At 37.5% G+C, this 24809-nt stretch overlaps 3 protein-coding genes and 1 long non-coding RNA gene across 16 annotated transcripts; 2 read left to right on the forward strand and 2 right to left on the reverse strand.

Annotated features, from left to right (window-relative positions):
- Nucleotides 1–32: 32 nt before the first annotated feature.
- LOC113573884 lies at nt 33–1626 on the forward strand. Its single transcript, XR_003410260.2, has 3 exons — nt 33–120; nt 1108–1201; nt 1546–1626. It is a non-coding gene; the product is annotated as an uncharacterized LOC113573884 (long non-coding RNA).
- On the reverse strand, nt 117–7728 carry LOC113573883 (acyl-coenzyme A thioesterase 9, mitochondrial-like). 7 transcript variants are annotated; one of them, XM_035526510.1, is made up of 16 exons: nt 7551–7728; nt 7104–7192; nt 6683–6709; nt 5572–5617; nt 5178–5348; nt 3542–3579; nt 3339–3422; nt 3119–3222; nt 2779–2852; nt 2627–2694; nt 2421–2532; nt 2118–2208; nt 1901–1986; nt 1564–1651; nt 1319–1469; nt 117–1184 (listed from the first exon to the last, which is right to left on the reverse strand). In XM_035526510.1, the coding sequence occupies exons 1-16, from the start codon at nt 7562–7564 to the stop codon at nt 1126–1128; spliced, it is 1302 nt and encodes a 433-aa protein (XP_035382403.1). In that variant the 5' UTR covers nt 7565–7728; the 3' UTR covers nt 117–1125. The 7 variants fall into 7 exon arrangements, with proteins under 7 accessions (XP_035382403.1, XP_035382402.1, XP_035382407.1 ...); XM_035526509.1 differs by having other exon boundaries at nt 7656–7700; XM_035526514.1 differs by lacking the exon at nt 7551–7728 and adding an exon at nt 6825–6869 and having other exon boundaries at nt 5487–5617; nt 7104–7121.
- Nucleotides 7729–8404: 676 nt separating this feature from the next.
- sat1b (spermidine/spermine N1-acetyltransferase 1b) lies at nt 8405–10812 on the forward strand. Its single transcript, XM_027004395.2, has 6 exons — nt 8405–8750; nt 9135–9186; nt 9294–9377; nt 9628–9729; nt 9808–9848; nt 9987–10812. The coding sequence occupies exons 1-6, from the start codon at nt 8685–8687 to the stop codon at nt 10155–10157; spliced, it is 516 nt and encodes a 171-aa protein (XP_026860196.2). The 5' UTR covers nt 8405–8684; the 3' UTR covers nt 10158–10812.
- A 1142-nt stretch (nt 10813–11954) lies between these two features.
- On the reverse strand, nt 11955–23848 carry apoob (apolipoprotein O, b). Of its 7 annotated transcripts, none has more exons than XM_035526282.1 (10): nt 23086–23848; nt 21859–21918; nt 21105–21212; nt 20868–20987; nt 20619–20651; nt 20440–20494; nt 20254–20349; nt 20059–20150; nt 19463–19538; nt 11955–13106 (listed from the first exon to the last, which is right to left on the reverse strand). In XM_035526282.1, the coding sequence occupies exons 1-9, from the start codon at nt 23356–23358 to the stop codon at nt 19464–19466; spliced, it is 912 nt and encodes a 303-aa protein (XP_035382175.1). In that variant the 5' UTR covers nt 23359–23848; the 3' UTR covers nt 11955–13106; nt 19463. The 7 variants fall into 7 exon arrangements, with proteins under 7 accessions (XP_035382175.1, XP_035382174.1, XP_026860223.2 ...); XM_035526281.1 differs by lacking the exon at nt 11955–13106 and adding an exon at nt 13113–14369; XM_027004422.2 differs by lacking the exon at nt 11955–13106 and having other exon boundaries at nt 18324–19538; nt 23086–23118; nt 23731–23840.
- Nucleotides 23849–24809: the final 961 nt, after the last annotated feature.

The following is a 24809-nucleotide window of genomic DNA, read 5'->3' on the forward strand; positions in this document are numbered from 1 at the left end:
TTTACGTCTGATTTTTTTTAACACACCCTTTATTGAACCTTGAAAGATCCTGCCAAAGAAATCCTGACGTCTCCATCATAATCCTTAAAGAATGAATCCGAACCGGATAACTCAAATACAGTTAAGGCTTGTGTTGTTCATACAATACCTACAAAATCTAGATGAGTCTCACTCACCGATAATCAAATCAGGAAATGCATTTTAAACGTAAACTTTATTTTTTAAAAGCTTTTAAACACACGTGATCGTGCGCTTGGACGAATAAAAACAACGCAGACTTATTCGTTATACTTAGTTGTGCACAAAGTTTGGTGCAGCTGGTCTATAACTGAAAATGTTTCTAATAACCTTTTGGCGTTCTAAATTGAATAACTTTAATGTCTCTGCTTAATTTCAGCTCAGGTTCTCTAGACTCACCCGTCTAAATGTGGTATTTGAATAATGAATCACACTATCCAAATATTACATTTGGATGTAACGCACAATACATTCTCCACAATGCACATTAGATTTTACTCGAAGAGTAAATGTCAAGATCAAAGTATATACTCTAATACATTATCACTTTATAAATTCATAACTTAGCGGTATGTTAAAATGAATATATTTATGTTTCTTGTATATCCTGTATATTTAGTAAACATCTGAAGATACAAAACACAAAATATGTTATAAACATATTGTAAACTATAGTGTAGTCTTAACCGTCCTCTTTTGTAGTGCCTTTATCTGCAAATATGAGAATATGTTCAAAGCAACAACCACTATGTACACACATATCTCAATAGTTTCAAGCAAAACAGGTTAGAAGCACTTAGAAACCTCACAAACATCCTCTCTGTAACTTATGAACATGAACATATACATTATTTAGCAACAGATAAACAGCATATTGGTTTTATACTGTCCCACCTAATCATCAAAAACATCAAGGGATTCAGTTGACTTACTGAACTTTCCCAGACTTACAAAACTTTCCAAAGATGGTTTCAGCATTCAATTTCTGTAAAGGTATTAGATACATGAAGCTATAAGATTTTCATATAATATAAAAGTGTTCGATACTGCTTTGTAAGACATTGGCATGAATCTTTTTTTGATGTCCAGATTCTTAATCAAGAATCTTCACTGGCCCTTCATTGTCTCATCAAAGTGCCGTTTCCCATCCAAGTAGAGCATAGACTCTAAGGGGAACAAAAAGGTGTGTGTGTGTGTGTTATATATATGCATGCGCTCCACATTCATCAACACGCTCAACTTCACTGTCACTGTGATATAAATCCTAAAATATTTAAGGGAAAACAATGTATGTCCAGACCTCCATAGCTCTGTGGCACAACAGCAGGAACATCCTCCTCAACTTGGAATGTGAAGTGAAAGATGTTAGTGGTGTTGTGCTGCCGGGTGAAGGGCTCAAGCACTTCGGTGTGCACCCTGACCTGGATGTGATTCCCCTCAGTGTAACAAATCTGTCAAAAACATCAGGACCATCATTTTAGTGTCAATGCACTGAAGGCATTGTAACACTTTTGTTACTTTTGCTAGGTTTAGGTCAGCTGCTACCTGTGAAGAGAGCAACAGCAGGGAGCCAATCTCTACCGGCTTCTGGAACATGATGTCATCCACAGACACCAGAATTGGCCTACTACCACTGTGACAAAGGCAGCAATACAAGCATATATTTTATATATATATATAAATAAATAAACACTGCTCCTGCAGCTGACCTGGAACAGCAGGTAGAGCAAAGTGCTGAAAACTCCATGGTCAAGGGTTTGATTGCCAAGGAACACGTATACTGATAAATATGCAATTCACACTGGATACAACAGTCTGCCAAATGCTGTAAATATAACTGTTGTCTAGAGCACAGCCAGTGAAAATTGGAATGATGCCTTACGCAAATGCACACGCGTTGGCCCAACCTAGCTCGTAGGCCTTCCTCATGAGAAAGCCACCAAATACCCGATTGAAGATATTCCTTTCCTGTTTTGTAAAAAGCACGCGCGCACACACACACACACACACACACACACACACACACACACACCAACTTTCAGGTTTTAGCAGAATTTTAAAAGCTCTATTTTTATTGCCACCTGTGGGTTTCATCTTACCTGTGGATGGCATATCTCCAAGCCCTTCATTTTAGCATCCTCCATCCACACAGAGTTGGGGGGGCGGATTCGACTCCGGAAGCTGACTGTCCTAAATGGGAAAGCAGAACATTGGACATCCATGAAGAAGAGCATGACTCAATAAAGGTATAAACGTGGAGGATGCTGCAATACAAGCCTTTGGCAGAAATCTTGATTTATGACTAAACCTCATCTAGACCAAGACTAAGAAATTCACTCTCTCATTAAACTGGTTTCATATGTGTGCGTTTATGTCTGTGTGAATTTCTGCATGAATTTTACTTTGTGTCCAGAGTGTTAAGAAACAGGCTGTGGATGATATTCCTCTCATCAGCTGTAGGTGCCACCTTCAGTAATGAGGCTGTGCTCATCTCCACGCGCCTCTTCTTGTTAACTGACCCCAAAAGATTTTTGGATATTCAAATTGGGACAACGAAAGCAATTTTAAACTGTACATATTAAGGTTATCACATATATCAAGCTCTTACTCTCTCCTTGCTGAAAAAGCTTCTCTTCCTCTGGCCCTTCAAGTTTTAGTGGGTTTACAAAAGCTGCCCTAGAGTTATGAAGAGTGGCTCACATTAATTCCAAGTCAATTTACTACGTCATATAAATCTGTTAGCCTCTTTTGTAGTCATACCTTTTGTTTTGTGGATCTCGGGCTACCATCACAAATGTAGCATCTAACACAGGAGTGTAGGCTCCATCATGGAACTGTGGAAACATTTCTATGACATTAATGTAAAGACACACAAAAAGCTCAAGATGCATAAAGCAGTTTGTGTCTATTTCAGCTAAGGCCTGCTGACATGCAAGAGGTAATAAAGAAATAATCTGACTGAATCAATAATATCAAACCCTCATGCATACAAATTTTTATTATCCTTATTTTTATTAATCTTATATTTCTTGGAAAGGCTTTATGAATTTTCAAGGATTGTGGGATGTGTGGAAATATCCCACATTCCTTACAAAGGTACCTGTGACATGTGCATTTTAGCTTCAATTGAGCTCTTGCCCACCCACGTCACATGACCTGTGAACTTGATGTCACAATCTGGGTAGACCATGTTCTTTCTCATGTCTAGGAAACAACCACAAGACAATGACATGCAATATGTACCTCAAGATATTATTATTATTAGTCCATAATAATAAACATATAATAAACATAATAACTACACATGCACAATCACACACCAATCTTGTCCACCAGGGCGGTTACAATGGAAAGTGGAGATCTCTCCAGCTCCTTATTTAAAGTGTGGGAGTAACAGATGAGCACTGTGGAAACAAAGTTGAATAAATGTGTCATGTTGAAGAAAGGGTCGTATCAATCTTGAGCTCATGTATAGTGACCTTGTAATGCTGGTCAATTATTATGACTGGGGAAGGTTTATTACCCGCTAAACTGTCAAGGTCTTCCAAAATCCGACCAAATCTGTTGTGGGGGAGAAGTGTTTACAAGTGAGACACCAGTGTTTTATCAATCAGCATGAAATATCAGTGCAAACTATAACAATATCCCTTGAAGTATTACAAAAGATGTTTTACACACCCGATAAAGATCTAAAATATCATCCCATATAAATATACAAACATTAACCTCAAATGCAATTGAAAACACTCACAAAAATAACATTAAAAGATCACAAATATTACGGATTATATCATATTATATATATATATATATATATATATATATATATATATATATATATATATATATATATATATATATATATATATATATAGTTGCCTGGCCAAGAAAAAGGTCACACACTCTAATATTTCGTTGGACTGCCTTTAGCTTTGATTATGGCACGCATTCGCTGTGCCATCATTTCCACAAGCTTCTGCAATGTCACAACATTTATTTCTGTCCAGAGTTGCATTAATCTTTCCACAAGATCTTGTATTGGTGATGGGAAATTTGGACCACTGTGCAAAGTCTTTTCCAGCACATCCCAAAGATTCTCAATGGGGTTCCGGTCTGGACTCTGTGATGGCCAATCCACGTGTGAAAATTATGTCTCATGCTCCCTGAACCACTCTTTCACATTTTGAGCCCGATGAATCCTGGCATTGTCATCTTGGAATATGCTCGTGCCATCAGGGAAGAAAAAATCCATTGATGGAATAACCGTTCCGTTTATTCAGGTAGTCAGCTGACCTCATTCTTTGGGCACATAACGTCTGAACCTAAACCTGACCAACTGCAGCAACCCCAGATCATAGCACTGCCCCCACAGGCTTGTACAGTAGGCACTAGGCATGATGGGTGCATCACTTCAGCCGCCTCTCTTCTTACCCTGATGCACCCATCACTCTAGAACAGGGTAAATCCGGACTCATCAGACCACATGACCTTCTTCCATTGCTCCAGAATCCAATCTTTATGCTCCCTAGCAAGTTGAAGCCGTTTTTGCCGGTTAGCCTCACTGACAAGTGGTTTTCTTAAGGCTACACAGCTGTTTAGTCCCAATCCCTTGAGTTCCATTCGCATTGTGTGTGTGGAAATGCTCTTACTTTCACTATTAAACATATCCCTGAGTTCTACTGTTGTTTTTCTATGATTTGATTTCACCACACGTTTAAGTAATCGCCGATCACGATCATTCAAAATTTTTTTCCCACCACATTCCTTCCTCCAAGATAATCTTTCCCCACTGTCCTTCCACTTTTTAATAATACGTTGGACAGTTCTTAACCCGATTTTAGTAGTTTCCACAACCACAGGATGTGTCTTTCGACATGGTTCTTTAACAAATGAGAAGCTACTCCCTGCATCAGTTAGGGTTAAATAACTTGTTGCCAGCTCGTTTTGGTAATTCTGTGTACTTTACTACAACTTGGATTATCTCTACATTTCTTACTACAGTACACTGCAGTTACTCACCTGGAATGTTCTTTGAATACACACACACACACACACACACACACACACACACACACACACACACACACACACACACAGTTTTAGCCACACACTACAGTGATGCCTTAGGTCAGGAGGAACAGAAAATCTACTGGTTTTACCTGACAGTGTTGTGGTAGTTCAGGTACTTCTCTCTGAGTGAGGGCTGTGTACCCAGGGGAAGATGCACCTCAATCTCACTGTCCTTCATCGTCTTGGCGGGCAGCTGATCTTGACTGCTAGCAAGGTGCCTACTTAGCAAAGCCCGCTCCTCCATGGCTTGCTGGTGGTCTCTGTAAGTGGAAAATGATAAAAATCCAGCAGGCAATTACAACTGTGTATCATTCACTGACTCAATTTCAAACTACTAAAAATGGATTTGTGGATCATAGCCCATTAATCAATGTAACTAATAGTAACTATGGTCATACATTAATAGTATAGCACAGTTTTCCTGTGAACCATACGACGTGTCTGAAAATGCATAATATTTCTCAGAGGCTGACGATGGCATACTTCCAGTTGGTTGATGCTCCCACAATCTGCCTCAGCCTATTTCGTACTGTTAAAAAAACAAACAAACAAACAAAAAAACAGAATCAGAGGAGTCAGGTGACGAGATCTAACAAGGAAATATGCTGCTGTAAGCTTGCTGCATGGCCTTATATCTTCTCAAACAGCATGGCATGGACTCACTGAGAGTATGCTGAGGCTAATACTCAGTTGCTAATGCCTACTGAGGAAACGGGGCACTCCAAAGGCATTCAAGTAAATGTACTACTGGGATGAAATGACAGCTTTAGTAGAAAAACCTGCCCCATTACAACACTGAATAGAATTTGTAAAGAAAAAGATATATTTCTATATGTATACTGAGTTTTGTAGGCTAATGTAATCCATTTGAACTTGTAGAGTTTGTGAAACAGGTAAGAAATCTTCCGCAAGGAAGATTTAGGGATGTATACAAAAGCAACACACAGCACAGCATTTTGTAGGTTTAGAAATATAAAAAACATTTAAAAGAATTAATTTGTTAATTAAGCCATATGTGAAAGATGAGTAGTTGAGCTTTAGTTGTTTTTTGTGTTTCTGGGGTTAATTAAGGTCAAAAAGCAAGACACATCTAACTGCAGTCACACAGACCAAGCCCCTTGTTGGGCAAAGTCCCTAAGCGGCAACAGACCCTGTGCTGGGTGGAAGTGCTTGCTAAGCAAGAAAATTGCAGTTGATGAAAAAGATTTAAAAAATGACATTTTTAAAAATATTTTTTACAAAAAGATAAAGTCAATCTATTTTGTCAATGCTTTTTAGTTTACTCTTCTACAAGTGTCATTTAAAGAAGAAAAATAAACCAAATGGCAACTCTTCTGTTAACGTTAATATATCATTTTCTTTTGCTTTATGTTTTTATTATTAAATTGTATTTATTTGGCTAGTTGCCCAATCAGGGATCTGGGGCTTTTATTTTGAAGATAGTCATAAAAGCCACGTGTTTCTCTTTGCCCAGCAAATAGACTATGGCCCAGCACGGGGCTATGCCCATTCAGGGGCTTAGTGTGAGAGGCAGAAGCTCTACTAATTAAAAAAGAATGCAAGATAGATTAGATTAATTTTACCAACAACACACCATTGGTCACAAGCAAGTGTGAGTTTCCTGTAAGGAAACATAAGTGAGTGAAGACACACTACAATAAAGGCAATTTTGATAAAGACCCAATATGGTAAAGTCAAATTTACAATAACTTTGAAACAGTGTCCTTTGTACACACCTGATTTAATTCACAGGCTAAATCCAGCCCACCATAAATGTGAATCTGGGATGTGAGAGCAAGAAAAGCACAACACTGTGCTCCCAAAATGGTTTAAGAACCACTGATAAGGCTCTCACAATTACTAAACAACTGTATAATAATAATAGCAAATTTAGCTATTATTTTTAAAACTGTTTATCTAACAACAGTTATCAAAAGTCAACGAAAAACCAAAGGGTGCAGAGATGCATAGCTAGTTAGCAGACCTATGTCCGTTTTCATGAGTGTGCTAGATACCTTCAGCCATATCAGGAGCCTTCCCCAGTAAGGAGGCTGAGCCCACAGAAAACGCCCTGGACATCAAAGACGTGGCCAACTTCAGGACCCTGAACCCGTAAGAGATGGACAAGACACAAGACTCAGGGTCGCGTTTACTATAATCCGAAGCAGCCTTATGCAATGATAAATGGTTAAAAATTGTCTCGCTGTTTTCAACTTGGCATCTCTCTCTCTCTCTCTCTCTCTCTCTCTCTCTCTCTCTCTCACACACACACACACACACACACACACACACACACGCAAACAAACCCAACAAAAAAAACAAACAAACCCAACAAACAAACAAAACAAAACCGCATGTTGGGACAAGGTAGCTAGGTTAGCGAGCTAGCTGGCTAATAATGTACCATGTCAGGAATCTCTATTGGAGCCTTACACCCCGAGAAATCAAGCTCCAGCTCTTACCTAGGTGAAAACATGTCGGCTTCTTGTATTAGTTAAACAGTTCAAACTATGACAGAACCAGACAGATTTATCTTAGATAGCTAACTTGGGCTAAGAATTCCTTACACGACGGGACAGTCAAGACACCTTCCTGGTAACCCTGGAACAATTTGTACCGTAATAACTATTCTATATCGCCACCACGACATCAAAACGTCCGTGTTCAGACTTAACCTAACCGATCAACGGCTAACCCTAACTCCAGCCCAGCATAGATATCATCTGCAAATATAGTTTTATTAAGCTAAAAAAAGACATAAATGTCAGATGTTCATTCTATGATGTAGGTTGTGGCTACACAGAAACCCCCTTTTATTTATTATTTTACTTTGATAATCATAAAAGATGTATTACTTAGTAGCATATTTATTATTATTATTATTATTATTGCACAATTTCATATTCACAAATGTAAATTCAATCATTCTAAAGCTTAATTTAACAAATTTGAAATAGAAATTGAGCAATACAGAATGACTTAATGCTGTATCTTCATACTATACCTATTTCGATTTTTTAATTTATTTGGTGGGCGGGGGTCAGTTACAAAGCGGAAGTCTTTGCACAAATTAGGCCTACTTCAAATGAAAGCTTGACATTAACAGTTACTGTCAAATTTATCAAAGAACCAAGGTATTTACAATTGCATAATGAAAAGTATTGATTTTTTAAATCCGTAGATTATTACAACGAGATGTAAGGATTTGTCCACAAATTATTTGACCTTAAAATATCGGTACCAGAAAATGGTTTAAATAGGCTATATGACACCCTATGGATGGAGTCATCTGTTTAACCACAACACCAGTTGCATGGCGCTGTGAAAAACTGTCACAGTATGACGTTTCTATCTATTGCGCCTTTCTATTGGTCAGAAATTTTACTGTAACGGCCCACTCACAAACATAAACATTACTTTAAGCAAAGGAAACCTTAGCAGCTGACGCACAGTCGACCTTCTGAATGTGAGCACCTTACTATAGGGTCAGGATCCCAGACTGACTACAAAAGGTATACTCCTGGGAAGCGAATGAAGAGACATCGTTTGCATCGCTTCACTTATAGAGGACTAGTGAGAAAAGGAAAAAGAAGAAAATGGCACATTATAAGTTGCGTAAAGCAGAGCCAGAAGATGTAACAGACATATTGCGACTTATTAAGGTAGGTTTTTGCACCGTTTATTTTTTTAATAGCCTGACTGCTTGCATAATTTTTCAGCAGTTTGTTCGTGTCTGATTGAGTGCTTTACAGCGCTGTCGAAAGTAAAGCTGTGCGTGAACTCTTGAAAGCTGCCATCTTTTTATGAAGTACTTCTCTGGCGCGAAAAAGCGTAGCATTAACTTGTCTTTATTAAGTTAGCTGTGTCCAGTTATGGTACATACCCTCCATATTCTTTTGGCTGAATTCAGTTTCTCCTTCACTTTCCCTTGCCTCTTTGTACTACCAGGAATGATTATTGTTTTCCACCGAGTTACATCAGCCTACTGAAATAAAGAAATAAACAAAAATGAGCTGTATAAATAACATTGTACACTATATTTACAGGAACTTGCTAAGATCGTGGAAAAGGAAGATCAAGTAATGCTGACTGAGAAAGGTGAGGTGGACTAATACGTGCAATGAAAAGACGGGCATCACATTCCAAAGTACAAGGTAGTAGAACAAGTAATTGCATGGCATCCAATTATTTCATCCTGTGTACAGATCTTCTTGAGGATGGATTTGGTGAACACCCCTTCTACCACTGCATCGTCGCTGAAGTTCCTGCTGAGCAACAGAAAGTTGAGGGTAAGGAAACACACACACACACACACACACGCGCGCACACAGACAGACAGACAGACAGATAGATAGACATCGATCGATCAATAAAAGCAAACCTTTATTTTTTTGATCAATCACCTCTTATGCAGCTGAAGTATCATTTCATTTTTTTCTGTGTCTTTATTTACAATCCATACTTTTGTATTCATTCGAGTATGGCAACACCAAAGCATTAAAAACATACATTTTAAAACATTAAAACTTGCATTTGCAGGTTATTCAGTAATTGGGTTTGCTATGTACTACTTCACTTATGATCCATGGATTGGAAAGCTGCTCTACCTTGAGGACTTCTTTGTGATGAAAGAATACAGGTGTAAGTATTTGTTGGGAATCAGATTATGTTATGAGGTATGGAGTATATCTGAAATCTAAAATTCTTCCATCTCTGTAGGTCTAGGAATTGGGTCAGAAATCCTGAAAAACCTCAGTGTGGTAAATTCTAATCCACTTTTTTTCATATGGCACATACTCAACATCTAATGGGGTTTTAATCTACATTTTTTTGTTATATTAGAATGACAGTTATTACTGTGCATTGTAGCCATTGCTCTCATCTTATTGTGTCCACAGACAGCACTTAAGAGTGGCTGCAACAGCATGCACTTCATTGTGGCCCAGTCCAACGAGGCTTCGATCAACTTCTACAAGCGACGTGGAGCCTTGGACCTCTCTCTGGCAGAGGGCTGGCGCCTCTTCAGAATCGACAAACAGTGTTTGCTGAATTTGTCAGCAGAGGAGTGAGGTGCCCTATAGCACTGGAGTCCATGGGAGGGATTCGACACACCCACCTCTCTCACTACGTGTTTCCTTTGCTAATATACATTGGGCATTCACCAAACTATTCACAACGTTAATCATCTTAAATATAAATTGTATTTTTGAGACTGACAGAAAGGAACTTAGTTTTTTTTTTTTTTATTGAAGCAATCGATGATTGCCTTTTTAATTCCTTTGGTGTGTTTTTGGTTAATGTCATATAGAAACAGGCATGTGTTGTCATTTGGTGACATTTAATTTAATAAGGAGAGGGACAATTAGAGAGTTATTTTCACTTCTGTTTAAATGTAACAGGTGAAAAAAATCTTGTTTTTACGTGTCACTTGTTCACAGTTCCTGTTTAAATTAAAGGCAACTTAATCATGCCTGAGTAATGTCATTGTAGGAGTAAAGCATTCTCATGTCTCCTTTGCCTTGAAGAGAAATAGTTGCCATGCCTGTTTGTGAAGGTGGGGGAAGCTGTTCAATGCACACCCATGGTATCAGCTAATATTTCTATTGCTTTAGATCTAAGGGTAGGCACTACCTAATCATTACCATGGTTATACCAACTCTTACAACATTCTATGTTGAAGGTAAAGGAATGTTATGTTTAAGTAAACGAGCATGGCTAGCGCAGTACTAAAATATTATGACTGCAGGCTTGTTCTAGGTGGTTTGTAAGTCAGAAACCAAAATTGGCAACTGCTTCAGGTGCTTGCAGATCTGGGAGCATCTATTGGAGCTTACAGAAATGCAATAAACAGCTGCAAGCAAAAGTAAACATGTGCTTAAAGGTGCTGGAATAAACCTGAATAATTTTATTATCAAAATCACCAACTGTGAATATCCCTCTGATGGGCACATCTGTACTGGTCTTCATTGTTACTGTACTCAGATTGACCAGGTGCTTGATTCTTTTCAGTTTTTCAAAAAGTAATATATTTTTTTTCTTCTAGGTGTCTATATTTATGTGTATATAGCCCTAACAATGGCATAAATAAAACCACACAATGTTAAACCTTAAAAGGAATTTTCTGTATTTTGTTATTATTATTATTATTTTGCATTTAGTTCAGAGGGACTAATTTCCTTTATTTAGATTTTAAAAACAGCCACTGTACTATCAGTAAAGTCAAAGTATTAACAAAACAAAAATGTTGATCTTCATAGTGAAAATACATTAAAACTATTACATATTAACATTAATTACATGTTAGTATGCTAATTATATTACCAAATATATCAATTGCTAGTCATCAATTTTATTAGTTTACTTATTAACAGATGCAGCAATATGTGCAGTCAGGAACATATCTAGTTATAAAACCATGGATTATTGGAAACTACACTGTTTTTATGTCAGGGTTACTTAGTCTCCAGATCAAAAGATTTCATGATTATTATTATCTTTCATGATTATTATTTTCATGGAAAAAAAATAATTTAACTATTTTAACTCACTCTGGATTAGGATATCTGCTAAATGTAACTAATTTAACTGTTAAAAATTAATGCATTTATTCAGGAGTGGTAGGTTAGCATCAAGTTACACAGGACCAGGAAAAAAGCCACGCTACATTAATGTTTTGTAAAGGCTTAGGTGTAGCTGTTTAACAACTGAAAATATGCCTGTTCAGAGAGAACAGATTCCAACTACTAATACACTGACACACCTGTTACTGTCTGAAACCTAACATGCATTGTTTTACATTTTACATGTTACCATTTCCAACCAGCTATAGGTATAGCATAAAACATAAGTAAATTTTAACTCCAAAATGGAATAAACTATTATCCTTTTATTATAATCAAGGCACAGTATTGTATAAAACAAATACACTTCTACAGTTAAGGAGAAGGCTAACAGTGTTGTACAGAGACATACAATTACATAGTGCATCATGCATCATATTGAGTGCCAGGATGTTTTACTAGTGAACTGAGCATGACCATACTGTACATCAAAAATCAACAGTATGACAGAGTGATCGGGTTATGCACAGTGCTTAATTTGTAAAACATGAGATACCAAGTGTGAAGTGATCCAGCAAATGGACAAAAAGAGCAAAGGTCCTGGAACATAGACACCACAGTGCTCCAAGTGCTCCTCCTTCAGCGTTGAAGAGACTTAAGTCTTAGTAACAATTACTGCAGTACAATGGATTGTTACAACCATAAAATCTCAGAGATTCCAGGACTGGGGAGGACTGGAGGTGTCAAATGAACATTTTCAGGGTGTTACACTGAAAGCTACATGATGTTCAAACACAAACATTTTACTCACATCATGATGTCCTTTAAAACTAAACTATGTCACTTAAACCACATGACAATAACACCATAAATGTATTTTTTTCTCCACTTCAAAGCCTCACTGTCAGCTAACTTCTTGATGTGTGATCAAATAAAACATGAAAGATAACCTGATTACACTAGGATTGGGGTTACAGAGAAAATGAGTTGGGTTTTTGGAAAGGAAGTTACACAAATAAGTGTAATTTAATAAAACTTCATGTATTAATATTACTTGTTCTGATTTTGTATGATTTAATTAAACAATAAAAAATGCTACAGAGGTGTTGGATCCACATAAATAGGTTCTGGCACACAGGCGCTCCAATTATGGGAGGATCTTGGACCTTGTTTTGGTAGGATCCGGCAAAAATTGAACACGGATTGTACAAGTCAGGTGCCAGAGAGAAAACTACAATAAATAAATGTTTGATGACGACTGGTCTATTTTAATATACTTTTACTACTGAACTGAGCATTTAGATATTGTACATAAAAAATCAATTAAAATTTACTAGAAAAAAAATCAAATAACTGGTCACCGAGTACAATAGTTCTTGCAATACTTTTATCCCAGTGATCTGTTGTGGCACAGCACTGGAATCAGGGAGTGTAGTGTGAGTGAAGTGGCTGAGCAAGCTGCAAAATAAAATAATGGGTGTGAGTATTACAAAGAAGCTATTGCTTAACTATGCCCGGAGGCTAGCAGCACGATGCAGGCTAGAAAGCAAGACAAGCTTAGAATTGTGCGGCACAGTCTCTTGCAGAGGCTAATGCGAAGCGCTGAGGATGGGGACCTGCAGGAATAAATTGGGAAAAGAAAACAAAAAAACAGTACATACAGTAAGTGTGCAACTGGGATCAGGAACATGACTGGGGGAGTGCGATTGGTGGATACAAACTGGTGATCAGTGTGCAAGTGTGGGTGGCTGGCTAGGTGCCGACTAGGGCTTGACATCTGTCTAACCATCTTTATTAATATTACAAACTACCATAATTAAATGACCAATTTTAATGAGGTTTAGTAGTGACAAAAAACAAATACTGTTTCAATATTAGTGAACAAAAGGTTCTTTTTAAAGATGTTTGTCGACATGTTGCATGCACATATGCTCTGTACTTATTTCAGCTGAGATGGTATGAGCAACCCCGAAGTTGTAGATTAGTTTGACTGTTTACAATTCATGCAAGTGATCATGAGTGCCAAAGACACGCAGCAAGTTATTTTCTTACAAGTCACAGCAGGCATGCACTATGAGAACAAGATGTTTGAAAGACGTGTCTATTATAGGGCATCTACATAACATTCATACTTGAAATAGTTCTGCATTTCTTCATGGTTGCAAAAATGTTCAATGTTACAAAAATACCCTAAGTGTCCAAGGATGTTAAAAGATAAAGGTGCATGTTCAAAAGGCAGGTAAATGTGGTTCTAATCTGATCTATTCCTCCACAGATTTGTCATTTGGATGGCAGAATGAATAGCAAAAGCAACAATGAATCTGTCATTTTGAATTCCGATTTGGGCCACTTTCAGATGTGATAGCAAAATCCATGTCTGATACATGACTTTTACATCGACCCACCTTAACACTTTCACACTGCCGGGAAGGAAAAATATAATATAACAGTAAAGGAGGATTTCACTGGCAGTATAGCCAGACAATATTTTAATTTGTACTATATATATTTTTTTATCATTGTTGTCTTCAGCAGCAACCGTTTAATTGTTACAGCCCAACATATTATTCCAAATTTGGTCAGAAAATCGGATTTGGGCCACTTCTAACTGCTGTGTGAACATCCCCTTAGAGACCAATGCTGACAAATGGATGATGTACACAGCCTTCACTGCTCTCATCGTCATGACCGTTCGACTGCCTTTGGTCTATGGCTTCATTTCTGGACAGACGAAAACGGAGAGAATTACTAAAAACATGTAAAATACAGTTTCGGTCTTAAAACCTTTACAGCATTTCCATCTATATACGTTGAAAGATCTAAAAGGTTGAACATTTCCAAAACGCAACATGCGTTGCAGTGAAGTGAGAAACTAGTAGGGTGAGCCTGGGAAAAAAAAATGTGAAAACAACACTATGTTCAAGAACACCAAGTGTCCAACTCACCAACATGGTTGCACCTTGTATTATGCACACAAACTTACTATACGCCTGTTATGCACCAGACTACAATTTGACTGCATGAACCAAAAGATAAGAATTAAAAATTAAAAGTACAGGTACAAAAACAAAACGCTAACTGCAAATAATGTTACCATTACAAAATCAGTACAACTCCCATCAGCAGATACCAATTAAGAACTCAAAAAAAAATGGCTAAAGTGAAACAGAGAAACAGGGTGTATATATTCTTGTGTATGTGAGTGAATAGTCATTTCAGACAAAAAAAACCCAAACAAACAAAAAAACAGACCTACGCACAAGAAATTTAACGCCATGAATAATTTTTGTAAACACATTGTAGCAGAAAATGTGCGAAAAAAATTCTTGTCAAATTATAACTGAAATTTTAGAATCAACCTGACGAACTTTCCTTGTGTGTGCAATAATTCCATTGTCATTTTCAATAATTAAGAGTAAACATTAAATGACTAAATCATTGTAACTAGTATTTTTTTTAATCACTAGCTTCTAACATGACTCTACATTTAGTCATCTTCCAATGGCAGATTACTGACCATAACAGTACAATGACTCGGCTGTTGCCTGTCAAGTAGTGTTAGCTAACCAGTTAACATTAGTATGCTAGCTTGTTATATACTACTAGTTAAAAACAGTAAAATAGCACTTTCTTGCACAAATAAATAATTCAACAGAGCCATCTACACTGAACCTTTCTCTAGGGATAACTGACTGAAATGTTGCTGTTCAACCAAAATGCTTAGAATTCTTATGTGGCAATTTCCCATCTTTGACTCAAACAGAACCACAAAAACAATATTTTTTCCCTAGCAATAGTGAGTTCTAATTAATTCTAATTCTAATTCTAATTAATTCTATTTTACACAATCACATCCAAACATTATGACTACCCAATGGTGCAAATAACCACCCTTGTTTCATATGACACTACCAAGATGGCATGTATTAGATGAAGGAAGGTTTCCAGAGACACTTGTGCCCATTATAACTGCAGCAGAGCACTGAGGTACCTCAGATTGTGTTGTTGTGGGTCAGCATGGTGAACCTGGCAACCTAAGAGTTCCAAGATGTGCTCCACTGTACTGAGATCAAGCAAGCTGGCAGGCCAGGGATGGACACCAAAGTCACTGTTGTGCTCCTGAAACATTTACAGCATTTAGCTCACACTTTAGTGACTTACAATTATGACTGATTATAATCTGAGCATTTGAGGGTTAATGGCCTTGCTCAGGGGCCCAACAGTGACAACTTGGCAACAGTGGGGCTTGAACTAGCAACCTTCTGATTACAAGCTCAGTACCTTAACCACTGAGCTTTATGGGCATTATCAGGAAGTGCTAGGATTGCCATGTACCCAACGGCATTCAGAGACTCATGCTGTTGTATGAGTAGTGCAAGATCACGCCAGGAAAATATCCCCCAGACATGTACACTGCTACCACCATCCTGCATTTGGCCCATAGATGTTGCTTGGAGGCAGTTCTCCTGCATTTGGCAGTGAATGCGCCACCATAAATCCACTTTATGTAGCATGAACCTGGATTTGTCTGAGAAGGCAATGTTTTTCCAATCCTCCACTGTCCAATGATGGTACTCCCATGCTAACTAGAGGCGATGATAAACCTTGATTAATATTGGCACCTTAACCATGTGTCTGTTTTGCAGGCACAGACATAAATGATTGCTCAATGTTGATCCCTGGTACTTTCCTTGTTGCTCCTGTGTTTCTGGTGTGTCAACTGTTCTGTACGACTTGCTGGAGTTGTTGTTTCGCTCTGGCATCAATGGCCTGTGGGGCACCACTGTTATGCCACTAGGAGACACTCATTGTGCAAGAAGTCCATTCTTGGTACACCTTCACTACAGTGGCTCATCCCACCCCAAGTTGGTGGTTTCTGAGATGCTACTACCCATCTCCCAGTACCCTAATATCATGCCCTTTTGGATATCATTCAAATTGCCTCCTTTGCCCATCATTTTGCACTTTGTTACAACGGACTGATGTGCTTGCTTATTTACAAGTGCAGCAAACCGCCACATGGCATCTGTGAGATCCCGGGCCACCCAGGGATGGTCAGAATATTCTGATATGGCTGTGTATTTATCTTTACAATAAATGTATTTTATAAAACATTTCTGAAGATATTTCAAAGATATTTGTAAAACATGAGATATTGGCAAACCAAGGGTGAGGTGAACCATGAAATGGACAAAGGTCCTGGAACATACAGACACCACAGTGCTCCAAGTGCTCCCCCACTGTAAAGTGTTTTACAGGTGCTCAGTGAATAATTCTTTATAGTGTTTTCAGTAATTCTGGCATGCATTATTTAGATTCTCTGATGATTATATGCACAGAAAGACCTACATCCTATGCCATTTCTTTAAATATGAAGTCTTTGGATCTCTTTTTTATGAACGTTGCATCAATGGGGAGGTACTCACTCTAATGTTACCCTTGAGAAAATAATACAATTATAACGCACTATCCCCCCAGTCCGATTCAATAGTGTCTAAGACATTGTTGATATGATAAATGTGACTGAACTGTTTTTGTGGCCTTGCCATGTCTCTTATATTAAGGGGTCATTACTGAACAATAGCAGAATGTGTCCTCGATTCTGTACAGTGCTCTAACCAGGTTTAACATTTTGATGAGCTCTATGCTGTAATATTGTGGCCTAGGTTACATAAAGTAATAAAACAACACTGCAGAATGTGCAGGCCTTGTACACAACTGCATATTGCCTATAGTTTCATTATTTCACTGTTGCACTGTTTTATACCATTATTTGATTAGATTACCTATTTATTCACCAATTTATTTTAAACTGAAAATACATTTACAGCACTTGGTACACACCCTTATCCAGAAGCATTTTTTAGTCTCCATTAAATACACATTATCATGTGACAATAGTTAGGCCAAAGACCTGGCTAGAGGTGTATTGTCACGGCACAGCACCCTCCTCCTAGACTCCTCCCCATGTCCGTGTGATGTCTTTTTGGTGTTTGTCATCGTGTGTGTGTAATACATGGCTGTGCCCCACCCTTGTTAGTCAGTTACGATACACCTCAGAGTCCTCGCCTGTTAGTCATTCCTTGTTCGTGTTTAACCCAGTGTGCTGCTTTATTCAACTGCCCTACTGTGTTCAGAGTGTGTCATTTGCTTGTCAGATCTTGTCTTGTTTTCGCTCTGTGTTGTGCTTCATGTTTTGGTTTTTTGTTACGTGTCAAAATAAACGTCTGTTTTTGTTTGACCGAAGCCTTGCCTCTGCATCCTGCCTTGCCTCCCAATGTCACATGTGTACAAGTGCATATACCAGATCACTCTAAATCAGGTTCATATTGGTTTTAAGCAGGGGTATCATGCCTTCATCTTTTTTCAGTTTTTCAGTTCATTTATGCTGAAACATACTTGCAATCCTTGGCTCTTACATTTGTAAAATTTAGAAAAAGCAAAAACAAGAACATGTGCTGCAGTATCGCAAAAACAGCTAGAAATAATCAACACAATTAAAAGGTAGACAAAGCCTTCTCAAGTGAAAAAGTTACCTGGGAACAAAACTAACTCGGAGGTTATGCTAACTTGTAGGTTAATATATCATAGGTTATGCTAACTTGAATGTTAGTTTGGACAAATCAACCTGCATTGTATGAATGTATGCAGAAACAAAAAATTTGGAGAATGTAAAAAAGGTAAGAATGCAGATAAATTTATTCATACAACATAACATCAAAATCAAAAGATGTTAAAGTGCCAAAGTAAGCGCAAAGTGCAAAAAAAAAAAGAAAAAAGAAATCCCCAAAACATTTCAGTCTTATTGAACCATCTTCAGTGATTATTAAATTAACTAAAACTAAGTCTTTTTCAAGAGGTGATAAGAAGCTTTTATTAGCTAGAAAATAACCCACTGATGCTCCTTGAAGTTGTAGCATAGACACATTTCACTCTACAACCCCCTATAAGGCAATTTTGGGGAATGCCAAGAACAAAATAGTAGGGAAAACAAGATTTAGGTGAACTATCACACACAGTCTACAAATTTAGCTTGTTTTTTTCTTCCATTATCTTGTATGGCAGCACATTTACTAAAGAACCTAGCAATTGGATGTTTAGTTCGCAGGATAATGCTAGTTTAGACTACTGTATGCTTCTCACTCAGAATGATCCAGTCTACACATACAAGGGGAAGTGATTTACCAAATTCTGAATTAATTTGGCATGTTTTTAGAAAACATCAAAAAAAATGTCTAATATGCTTCTGCAACTAAATAATCAGACTCAAAGTGGTAAAAATAAATAATTACATTTAAAAATCATATGACACCAGTTTTTAAATATTCATAATTTATATTAATTAAATAAATAGTATATATACTAATAATATACTCTCTGCTACTAGTCAATAGTTAACTGTGTGATTATGACTGGTGTTGGTTTCTGTAACCAACCGTGACCAATTCCAACATGGATAAGTGTTATGGGTGCATGTCTTTAAAGGGAAAGGCTTTGGACCCCTTCTGGCTCAAATAAGCAAGAACTGTATTAATTAGAGCAGTGTTAAGGTATCCATTTGCAGTGCTTGCTGGCTTTTTGTTGTTATTTATTGGTTGAAATAGCCATCAGACATGCATTTACATATGCTTCTTAAAGTAATATTTATTTACACAAATTTACTTCATTTTAGTGTCCTGGCTAGAAAATAGGCCCACCTGTGGCTATGTGCCTGTTCAATTTAGCAATAGTAGTTCATGTTAAATTTTACATTTAGAGGAAAACTGAATGCATCGCAAGTTCATTTGCTAAAAGCAAACTTCCTGTGGTCTCACCTCATTTTCCCTTCCACAGCCCCTCCCAAACCATGTGACCCTGTGAACTCCAACTGAACAACTGGTCTTTCATCACCTGAAAAAGACAGCATTTGTCTTTTAAATATCTCTGATATTTTAGTGAATTATTTTATTTTCATATCAAAACACTCCAGGTTTGAGTTTGTGATCATCGCAGAAGAAAAGACATGACATTCAGATACAGCTCCATGAAAATGTCATACTTGTGTGTAAAATGTCATTGAGAGATATCACTCACACATCATTAATCCAAAAAGCATCCGATGTTCTGCACATTATTTGTTGCACTTCGCTCAATAGGACTACCAATGTAAAGTCCTCTTACATATAATGCACTAATCTGTTTGCTGCTTTTGAACAGCTCATTTTGCAAATGGAAAAGGCCCCTCAAAATTTCAGACTCCACCTTCTTTTTCCACATGAAAGCATCTATTTCAGGCAAGAGCAGGAAAACAAAGCTGGCTATTTTAGAGCACAGTTTTGAGCCTGAATCTCCTCAAGAGTGTGTCCTCATAAAAGGTACAGAGAAAGCTGACTGATTAAAAGCTCAAAGGGCACAGACTGAGTTGACTTGCCTTAGCCACTGATGAAGCTTGCTGGGGGTAGAGCATGGAGGCACTCAGCGCCATCAACCCAGCAGGGAAGAGCAGCCCTTTCACCCTGCAGCCTGGGGACAAAGCAGAGTGAGACTACAAACATCCGGCCCTTCCAGGAATGGAGAAGAAAATAACCACATATCAAAAGGAATGACATCCTTTTGACAGATCTACCTTTGGCGAGGTAAAGTCCTAGGATTCCAGAAAAGCCCACAACACCAACACCTGGGTAGAACTCAGGTGGAGGACTGTTCAGAAACTCATAGGTGTCTGAAATAGATATAGAGATATACAGATATAAAGATATAATGATATACATCAGAAAAAACATGCCATCCTTGGAGATATGCATATCCTCACCTCTTGCAGTCCTTATAGACACATTAATACCAGGCTCTATGGTCTTATAAAACTCCTGAAATGTAATAAGAGCACAAAACGAACAACAAAAAAAGATGGGCGGATTAACACACAAACTCAGATACACATAATACCTGCAGGACATTAATCAGTATAAGAAGCATCATTTAGCAGGTTACCTCTGCTTTTTCCTGGGCATATAATATCTTCTCCTGGAAAGTGACAAAAACATGGTAAGACACTGTGCCATCTCTTTGAAATGATTATCTTTTCTCCAAACTTTATCCAACCAGATAGGACGGACAGAATATAACAGACCAGTATGTATTTTTGACATCAGTGTCTACTCTTTTCTCTCACATATGAAAAATGGATGTGTGTAACAACACAAAAGTCAACGAGCTCTTGCCTAGCTATATGGGGTTTACCTGACACCATACAGTGTAGGGCTCTGCTGTTCTCCTCAGTGATGCTATTCCATGCTCCACATGGCCAACCTCTGTTTCTACATACTTCACTTGGGAGTGTGGTGTGGTGTAGAGGGATAGCTGAAAGGCAGATATTTAGCCTAACATTACTACTCTCAAACCAGTCAATATATATGTAATATGTAGATAGGTATAATATGCAATATATAGTGTGTCAGGCTTATGCTGAGGAAATACCTCCTCGATCATTAGGGAGGAATCACTTCTTTCTTTGGCATCACTGGCAGCAATAACAGTTCCTGACATAAAGTAGAGAGTACCAGACACGCCCAGTGCCGTTGCCAACTGAAATTAAAAAAATAAAGTGCTACTTAGATGAATCGTTTTATTATATGAACTATTCAAAACGTCACCAATTAACAACGCATGCACAGTAATTGACGCTTATGTGAAAAAATAATTCATATAGCCAATGTTGCTAGCTAACCTAGCTAACTACAGATTTATTTAAAATCTAGCTAGATAGCTAACCTAACCTAGCAGCATAGTTGGGTCCTAATAATTAAGTTTGATTATTAGGTCTAATATTTAGCTAGGCAAAGTTTTAATTTTTACTAATTGTAAAGCATTTAGAAATGCAATGTGTAGTCACTTTCAGCAAAGGAAATGAATCAAAACAGCCCATTAAACTTTTAAACTAATGTTAGCTACCGACACTGGACAGGCAACTAGAGATAGCCAGCGTTATCTTGGTTAGTGAGCTTAACGCTACCTAGGTAAATCTCTAGTTGGCTGTCCAGTAGCTAGCTAGCGTTAGACAGCTAGCGTTAACTAGGTTACCTACATCAACTACATCAAAACAGGCAGCAAGCTCTAGCGTTTTGCACATCCTCATTTTCAGTCGAAGGCCCAGGAGTCAAATGCATCGAAACTATACATTATAATTAAGACATGACCTAACAATATGTGACAGTGAAAAAATAAACGTTACCTTAACCAGGCTAAGACTCCCACTGTTTAACATGCTCACTTTCTTGAAAACGTCACGATTCTACGGCAAGCAAATAGAAACAAATAGCTTCTCTCCGTGGCGTTAGAACGTTCCAAAATTAGTTGTATTTTCAGAAACAAAATAAAACAAATCCTGTATATTAAGGTTATGTTTTCATTAATATATACATAATAGGCATACAATATATTATAGACATATAAGTTATTCATATAGGCTGATATAGATGGTTTGTATGCACCCTGCCCTTGCCAAGATCAGTGAAAATGAACTAGAGCTAGCTTATACTTCTGACTATTATGAAACCTCAAATTTTAGGTTAAGACACTGATTTTATTATTATTATTTTCGGGTATAAAGTTTTGCGTAAAACCTGTTATTATATAATACAAGTTATTATATAAATCATATTATTATATAATAAAAATGTATATATTATATAATACAGGAGTGCATAAATCACAGAACAAACACAAGCACACGATCTTTACCAGTTTCTTTAGAACGTAAGATACAGAAGAGATTAAATTATCTTTTTGTTTGACAAAAGACTGTACTTTGCTACTGATAATGTTGAATAACGTATAATTTTGACATTTGTACAATACTTTATATACATCTCAGTATTCTTTAATAGTTAACGGGGGGAGGTACAATCTCAATATCTTTTATTGTGAATGAGGAGGAAAGCACTATTCCAAACGTTTCTTTTAGTAATTCGGTAATTTCTTCATCTGAAAGATCTGTTTTGGTTTTTACTGGCTGTCCCTCCGCAGAAGGCAAGCTGGTGAGGATTAATTTGCGGCCTATGAGTGTAATTCTTCCATTGGGTAATAACAGGGAACAGAGTGATTTGCAGAAGAATATGGAGTTCACGGAACTCTGATGGTAATCGCACATGGCCTTGAAATCATCCCTTTGACATGGCTCAAGTGTGAATTTGTACAGTTCTTTCCATGTGCTGTTCTCTTTTGGGTCTTTTATTATGTCACTCTCCGACTGCATTTCCATATAGATAAGCTTCCCTTGCGTTCGAACGCGGTACACTCCATGACTCTGACACTGTGGACTCTCGATCTCAAGGGAAAGTGGTAACTGGAAACCACAGCCAAAACCCACATCACAGAGCCACCTGTGCCCGTCAAGCGTCACCATTATAATTAAGTGATCAAACGGTGGCCCGTAGGCACTTGTGAGTCGGTTCTTTACCTGCGCAGCGAGGATATCAACGTCGAATCCCAGCTGAATCAAAAGCCAAGAGAAAAGCCCATTATTTTCATAGCAAAATCCTCCACGATTTTTTAAAACAATCTTTTCATAGAGCGATGGAAGTTCTAAGCTGACACGTTCGCCCATGTGAATGGTAAGGTCTTCGAAAGGAACTGTCAATAAGTGATTTAAATGGATTGTTCGCAGCGTTTCTATCGTCGGAGGACACGGACCAGAGCAGCCGATGCGGGTTAAATATTTCTGAAAATCCATTCTTATTGAAATGACACTGTAATCTCACTGTTTAAAAACAATCCGTTTTAAACACTTCGAAAGTTTCTTCTATATCTCCTTGGATATTTTGTACATACAAAGGTTAAAAAAACAAAATACTAAAAAGTAAAACTTTTATAAAACAGTGGGCTATTAAGATCATTCAACTTCAAACATCAGACTAGATCTACTGCCCAAAATGAAACGTGAAAATTGTTTCCAGGAAGTTGGCTAAAATAACAAAATTCGAAAACGAATTCGAGTCGACCTTTGGTCGTTGTGTTTTCGTACGGCTACTACAGGACTAGTCCACACTAACATCGGCTTTTCTACGTTTTCCCATTTAAACACACTAAAACGGAGTTTTCCCACCTCTGAAAACGCATCATTTCAAATCCAATCAAAGAGGCTAATTCTAAAAACGCCGTTTTGGAGCTGTAGTGTGACTAAGAAAAATGTAGCTTTTAGAAAACAGCATTATGAATCTTGAAAAACGTGATCACAATACCGATATCAAATTCTGTCAAAATAAAAGTCTCGAATCAACGTTTTATAGTACATTTTAAAACAGTTAAACGATCTCTAACACTAATTTCCCAGCCATACTAGTTTAACTACAGGTTTTACACCTAGCGTGACAGAAATCTGATATCTTTGACTCCTCACCTAATATAGCTAATAGTCCATTTCTTCAAAATGGCATTTTACATGAAGGTTCATGTGTCTTTCTAATACAGTATCAATAAAGTGTCGGTGCAAAACTCTGTTTACAAGATGTATGCTCAAATCAACAGATTTCTTTTTATTTTTAACTCATGTAATATGTGCTTCTATCTACTTTAGAATAGCTAATAGGTCTATGTCTTTACTATCACAGTATCATTAAAATACCAGGACTAAATTGCATTTCCCAGCTATGCTAATTTGATTATAGGCTGTACACTCAGAATTACAGAAATCTTCTGTTTTGACCCATTACCTCTTATATGTTCTCCTTGTTATTCAAAGACCTATATTTTTCTTCAAAAAACAATTTGTATTAAATATTCACGTCTTGACTATGACAGTAGCAACACTATGCCAGCACAAAACTGCATTTCTCAGTCACACTACTGTGACTATACTCTGTACACCCAAAATGGCAGAAATCCACTGAAACACTAGTGTAATCAAAACACCACAACTGTGTTTCCAATTTATTTGTTATTGTGGACTAGGCCTTAGTCTGGCTGTGCAAACATACATGCACACATTTACAAATGTTCAATAATGCTGTCTCCTGGCTAACAGAGCCAGTATTATTGGCGTTAGTCAATTTACTGCATCATATAATCCAATCACAGATTCTCACAGACTCTTGAGTAGGCTGCTCTGATTTAATCAAGACTAGAGATGTATGTGGAGTTGGGGGGTGGGGAGGGGTGGGGTAGGTGACCTCCTGACTGCTTTCC

Source organism: Electrophorus electricus, chromosome 5 (assembly GCF_013358815.1).
Source record: "Electrophorus electricus isolate fEleEle1 chromosome 5, fEleEle1.pri, whole genome shotgun sequence".
In the NCBI taxonomy this organism is placed as follows: Eukaryota; Metazoa; Chordata; class Actinopteri; order Gymnotiformes; family Gymnotidae; genus Electrophorus; species Electrophorus electricus.

Bases quoted from the DNA above. Each gene is read 5' to 3' on its own strand.
- apoob (XM_035526282.1), bottom strand. From the start codon at position 23,358: ATGGATTTTCAGAAATATTTAACCCGCATCGGCTGCTCTGGTCCGTGT. The intron at 21,213-21,858 runs GTAACGTTTATT...TTTTAATTTCAG, and splicing joins GGAGTCTTAGCCTGGTTAAG to TTGGCAACGGCACTGGGCGT. The intron at 20,151-20,253 runs GTAGATCTGTCA...CTTTGTCCCCAG, and splicing joins AGGACTTTACCTCGCCAAAG to GCTGCAGGGTGAAAGGGCTG.
- LOC113573883 (XM_035526510.1), bottom strand. The intron at 1,652-1,900 runs GTAAGGCATCAT...CCTTTGTCACAG, and splicing joins GCCAACGCGTGTGCATTTGC to TGGTAGTAGGCCAATTCTGG. The intron at 1,185-1,318 runs GTCTGGACATAC...TGTTCCCCTTAG, and splicing joins TGTGCCACAGAGCTATGGAG to AGTCTATGCTCTACTTGGAT.
- sat1b (XM_027004395.2), top strand. From the start codon at position 8,685: ATGGCACATTATAAGTTGCGTAAAGCAGAGCCAGAAGATGTAACAGAC. The intron at 9,187-9,293 runs GTGAGGTGGACT...TCCTGTGTACAG, and splicing joins AGTAATGCTGACTGAGAAAG to ATCTTCTTGAGGATGGATTT. The intron at 9,378-9,627 runs GTAAGGAAACAC...TTGCATTTGCAG, and splicing joins TGAGCAACAGAAAGTTGAGG to GTTATTCAGTAATTGGGTTT.